General features: G+C 38.8%; 1 protein-coding gene across 1 annotated transcript in view; it reads right to left on the reverse strand.

The window, feature by feature from the left end:
• Atad5 (ATPase family AAA domain containing 5) overlaps positions 1-6,119 on the reverse strand; it is a 76,298-nt gene that overhangs the window by 39,249 nt on the left and 30,930 nt on the right. The window contains exons 6-8 of the mRNA XM_050128583.1: positions 5,419-5,500; positions 2,643-2,827; positions 244-398 (exon numbers count right to left, since the gene is read on the reverse strand). Coding sequence (XP_049984540.1) covers positions 244-398; positions 2,643-2,827; positions 5,419-5,500 — 422 coding nt within the window. The remainder of the gene's footprint in view (positions 1-243; positions 399-2,642; positions 2,828-5,418; positions 5,501-6,119) is intronic.

Here is a 6,119-nt window from a genome sequence, read left to right on the forward strand (position 1 = left end):
TGGAACTAGCTCTGTTAGACTAAACTGGCCTCAAACTCAGAAATCCTTCTGCCTCTGCCTTGAGTGCTGAGATTAAAGGTGTGAGCCACCAGTGCCTGGCTGAGAATATGTATTTCAACTAGATTTATTTTTAAAACTAGAGCCTAAGAAAAGAAGAACCCCTAGGCTAAACAGCTGAGTATTTTCTTCTGAAAGCCAGGACAAAATAACCCATGTAATCATGGATAGTTATTGTGAACTTACCACAACAGCTGAATTATTTCTTGGATTTGAATTCAATGTTGAAAATTCACCAAGAGCAACAACACATTTTGAGAGATCTGTTACTTTAGTATTCAGTTCTTTAAATTCAGTTAATAGAGGACAAGAAGGTGGCTTCAAATGCCATAACCAATACCCTAAAAAAAACACAGAAATATCCTAATTTATCCACTATTCATTTATGGACTATCAAGCATGCAAACATGAAAAGGCCTGACAAATCTCATGAGACTATGAATACAATTTCCAGCAAATACCAGTCAACAAAAGCAAAACGCCAGCAAGCAAACAAACCAAAGTAGCTACATAGTTCTAACAAAAATATCAAATACCCAAGTGAATACAGAGTGAACGAAGTGCACAGCTCAGCCGTGCCATGGTACACTCCTACAATTCTAACACTTGAGAGGCTGACACAGGGCTGAGAGCACAAGACTTACCTAAGCTTCATAGCAAAACTGACACCAGAAAACAATTAATAAAAATTACTTCTTCTTCTCTTTCACTTGCCAAAAGTGAGCAAATACCAGCAAGCTCATTTCTTTTTAAATCAATAATAATATGTAGGTTAAAACACCAAGGTACTATTTAGCATTCTGATTTAGAGTCTAAGGTTTTAATTTCGTTTGTTTGTTGTTAATCCTGCTTATTTTTAGACAGAGTCTCACTATGGAGTCCAGGCTGATACTAACCTGCTATGTACCCAACAGGCCATAAACTACAGACTGTCAGACCCAACCTCACAGGAAGCCCAAGTTTAAACATTAAAACAGTATTCATTCAAGGTCCCTTACAGCAGGAATGCAAGGATGGCATAAGGGATAAAATAAAACTCCCTTTGCCTTCTTTGCTCTGTGTGGGAGCATAATCAGCAAATGATTCCAGGGATTAGGGAAAAAAAGATGTAATCACTAAAATCACCATCAAAATACCATAAAACGAGAAAGCCTACCCCATTTTCTTCTTTTTAAAAATTTTTTAAATATTTATTTATTTATTTTATTTATTTGTTATGCATACAATATTCTGTCTGTGTGTATGTCTGCAGGCCAGAAGAGGGCACCAGACCTCATTACAGATGGTTGTGAGCCACCATGTGGTTGCTGGGAATTGAACTCAGGACCTTTGGAAGAGCAGGCAATGCTCTTAACCACTGAGCCATCTCTCCAGCCCCCTTTTTAAAAATTTTTATTTATTGCTGGGTGGTGGTGGCGCCTTTAATAATCCCAGGACTAGGGAGGCAGATCTCTATGACGTTGGGGCCGCCTGGTCTAAGAGTGAGCTCTGAGAAAGTCAAGGCTACATAAATAAACCCTGTCTCAAGAAATAAAATACAAACAAAAAATTTATTTTTTTTTAAGACAGGATCTCATAATGTAGCTCTAGTTGGCCTGGAACATGCTATGTAGATGAGGCTAGCCTTGAACTCAGAGTTTCTCCTGTTTCTTCCTCCTAAATGCTGGGATTATTTATTTGCATGAGTGTGTCTGTTTACATGTATGTGTAGTACACGTGTACAGGTGCTCACTGAGGACAGAGCAGGGTTTTCCCTTCCTGAATGCAATAAGCCCTATCCCCTGGAGCTGGAGTTATAGGTGGATATGAGCCTCCATGTAGGTGCTGGGACTCAGAACCAGATCCTCTGCAAGAGCAATACGGTGTTGCTAACCACTGAGTCATTCCTTCAACTCTTTCTTTTTTAAAAAAAAAAACAGAGTCTCACTATAGCCCAGAATGGCCCCAAACTCTTAATACTCCTGTTGTAAGCCTCCAAGTGTTAGGATAACAGGTGTGTGCCACTCTCCTTAAGATTTAGCCTCACTTTTACCTTTTGTGGTGCTGAGGATCAAACCCCTGGATCCCATATGCAGGCAGGTATCCTATCAACCAGGGACATCCACAGGTCCCTTTTTTTGTTTTGTTTTTCGAGACAGGTTTCTTTATAGCTCTGGCAGTCCTAGAACTCACTTTGTAAACCAGGCTGGCCTCTAACTCACAGAGATCCTGCCTCTGGCTCCCAAGTGCTGGGTTTAATGTGTGCACCACCACAACCCAGTCAGCAACCCCTCCCCCCCCCTTTTAACAATTCCTTACATAGCATCAGATTTCTTCTCACAGGGTAAGAATAAATACTTAGCAGGTATGGGCTCATGTCTACAATCCCAACACTCAGGAGGCTAAAGCAGAAGTACTGCTAAATTTCAGGCCCAGGATACATAAATTCAAGGCCAGACTGGGCTATAGAATAAGACCCTGGCTCAAAAATAATTTGAGGTCAGCTTGGTCTTTGTAGTTAGTCCCAAGCCAGTCAAGCTACAGAGAGAGAGAGACCCTGTCTAAACAAAAGGACAAAAACATAAAAACACAATAAACACACTTACTATCATCCTTCTGTTGCACATGAACAACCCTCTGGAAACTGGTACTCGCGGCATTGTATGCATCTAGTACAGCAGCTTTCTTTGCAATCTGTCGTTTCAGTAAATCTGGCAAACCACTCATTAGAAAGTCACGCTTTGCTTTAAATTGTATATCACAATCCTGAGTTTGTTCTGATGAATCTTGACTTTGAAGAAAATTTGAAAGAATAAAAGCAAAAGTTAGAAGCATCTAAAGGAATATATTGACAACCTGAGTTCAACTTTCAAGGACCCACAACGTGGAAAAAATCAAGTCCCACAAATTGTTTTCGGATCTCCACATGCATGCTATGGTACGTGTGTTTATACAAATGTTAGTAAATAAACAGATGTAATAAAAAAATTTAAATAGCCAGGTGTAGTGATGCATGCCTTGAATCCCAGCTGTCAGGAGGCCAAGGCAGGTGGATCAAGTCTACATAGTAGGTTCCAGGATAGTCAGAGCTACACAATGAGACCCTGTCTCAAAATAAATAAATAAAGCAAAATAAAATGAAGAATAAACTATTTAGGGCCAGAGCAAGGCTCAGCAGGTAAAGATATTTGCTACCAAGAGTGATGAACTGAATTCAATCCCCAGGACCAACATGGTAGTAGTGAAAAACCAAATCTCTGCCCTACACACACATACCACACACACAAATGAGTAAATAAATAAAAGCAAAAAATTAAAGAACAATTATTCTCTAGAAAATTATCTAGAAAATAAACATTTTAAAATTTTATCTTCAAGCTAGTGAGATGGCTCACTGTAAAAGTATTTGCCACACCAGCCTGACTACCTGAGTTCCATCCTTGGAACCCACATAGAAGAAAGAATCAACTCACAAGTTCCTCTGACCTTCACACCCATGCCAACATATGAATGTACCAGCACAGTCAGGCATGCATACACACAAAATACACACATACAAAATTAAATCTAAAAAAAAACTTCAAAATTAAACACACCCAATAAATTAGCTGGTAAAATTCTTTTTGCTTATCTACTCATGCTAGAAAATTAAATAAGACACACACATTATATATATATATACACACACACATTATATATATACACACACACACATTAAAAAAAACTGTCTTAAAAGACACCCACCAAAATGCTAACTGGGACTCTCATCAGGTGGGAATTTTCTTCCTTGTCCCTGTTTGGTGTAGGGATAGAAAGAAAACTCAGGGCTGTACTATGATGCAGGCACTCTACCTGTGAACTACAGTCCCAGCACGAGGGTGGTTGTTGTTGTTAAATAAGAATTTATCTTGTAATCAGAAAAATTTAGCCGTCTGTGGAATATTATTTTAACTGGGCAAAGACATGTTACATTTGTTTATGCTGCGGAATATACTTTCACTGTGTAAAAGTGTGTTACTTTTGTTTTTGCTGCATTTGCTTAATTATGTAAAGATGTGTTGCATTTGTTTCACTGGCCTGTCTAACTAAGGCACCTGACTGGTCTAATAGAAGTTGAACAGCCAATAGCTAGGGAAGAGAAAGGATACGCAGGGCTGTCAGGCAGAGAGAATGAATAGGAGGAGAAATCTAGGCCGGAGAGGGAAGAAAACAAGAAAGAAGAAAACACAGAGAAAGAGAAGGACACACCCCGGGCAAGAAGTCAGACACGGGAAGCAGTGAAAGTGAGATATACAGAAGGAAAGAAAAGCTCCGTGCATGTTAGACAAGGTACTCTACCAACCTGTATCCAGCTCTTTATGCAGTAATAAGACTCATCTAGAAGGCACACTGAACCTCCACAACCCAAATCTGTTTACCCATATATTCATGCCTAAACCCCTCATGTATTTGTATCACTCTTAGCGAGTTCTTTAGTCTGGCACCTATCTCTCCAGTTAATCTCCCATCCTCTCCTGCTCTGGAACTCAAGTCACTCTAGCATCCTTCCTTCCCATAACTGGTGCTGAGCACATTCCTTACAGCCTCCGGGACTCTGCACAAATAGTTCCCTTTGGCTAGAACACTAGCCTCCCCTTGGTGAGCTGCTGCTTTTCCTTCAGAGGTCAGGTATCATTTTGTCAGGGAAATGACCAAACATCTCTTTAATATAAACTAATAAAATTTTGTGACCTTCCTTAGCACAATGTCAGTTTTTCATTTGTTAAGCCAGTTAATGTTTAATTATAGACTTTATTTCCCCTGGAGACTATATAAGGACAGGCACTGTGTTTTCCTTAACATTCCTAGTGCCAAAAATAGTGCCTAGTAAATTGTAGACATTATATTAAATAAAGGTCATAAACAAAGTTTGATAGTCTGGGCTGTTCTTTTCTTTTTAATTATTCTGCTACTTTATGTGAAATATTCCCAAAGCTTTTACAAAAACCTAAGACCTTCACCAGTAGTGCAAGCACTATCAACATGTTTTAAAATTTCATCAGAAGGCTGGGAAGAGGACTCAGGTGGGTCAAGCACTAGCCATGAAAGTGTGTAGACTGAAGCTCGATGCTCAGCACCCACATAGAAGGTGGGTGATAGGTGACAGAAGATTCCTGCTTCCTGTATCTGATCTCCATTTACACAAACATGAACAATTATACACAAGTACATAAACACACATATGAGCACAGATACCCACGAATATGCTATATAAACAGACTACATATATATGCACATGCAAAATAAAAATATTTCAAATGGTCATTGACATCTAATCAAACAAATAAATACACATTGTATTCCATAAGATATTAAATGTTTATATATCTATATTGGACTGACCTGCTATCATCCAAATCAAGGACAGGAATGGCTGTTCGTTTAGTCTTTTTGGCAAGAAATAAAGGAGCGATTTTCATTTTTCCTTAGAAAAATCAATACTTGGGTTAGTATTACATGTTTAGCATCTCCACTTACCTTAAGTTATCTTTAAAAAATTTTAGAAAGCTTACTTTTTATTTATAAGAATGCTATTTAATAATGTTTCATCCACTTGGTAATATTGGAATCCCCTGGGCAACTTTCATTTTTAGCTGCAGAATTCCATAATTCACATCTTAAAGTTTTGCTCAATATGTCTAGGGAAATGCCCAAAGATTTTAAATGACTTTTTTTATCTTTATTTTATGTACATTTGGTATGAAGGTGTCAGATTCCCTGGAACTGGAGTTACAGATGGTTATGAGGTGTCATGCAGGTGCTGGGAATTGAACCCACGGCCTCTGGGAGAGCAGCCAGTGCTCTTAACTGCTGAGCCATCTCTCCAGCCCCCATTTTAAATGTTTTGATGTTAAAAATTAACAAGCCCTTTAATCCCAGCACTCAGGAGGCAGAGGCAGGCGGATCTCTGTGAGTTGGAGGCCAGCCTGGTCTACAAGAGCTAGTTCCAGGACAGGCTACAAGGCTATAGAAAAACCTTGCCTCAAAAAAACAAAAAACAAAATAAATAAAATAAACAAAATAAATAAATAAGTTCTGGGAAG

This window comes from Alexandromys fortis, unplaced genomic scaffold (genome assembly GCF_014885135.2).
Source record: "Alexandromys fortis isolate MF-2015 unplaced genomic scaffold, M_Fortis_MF-2015_v1.1 scaffold_80, whole genome shotgun sequence".
In the NCBI taxonomy this organism is placed as follows: domain Eukaryota; kingdom Metazoa; phylum Chordata; class Mammalia; order Rodentia; family Cricetidae; genus Alexandromys; species Alexandromys fortis.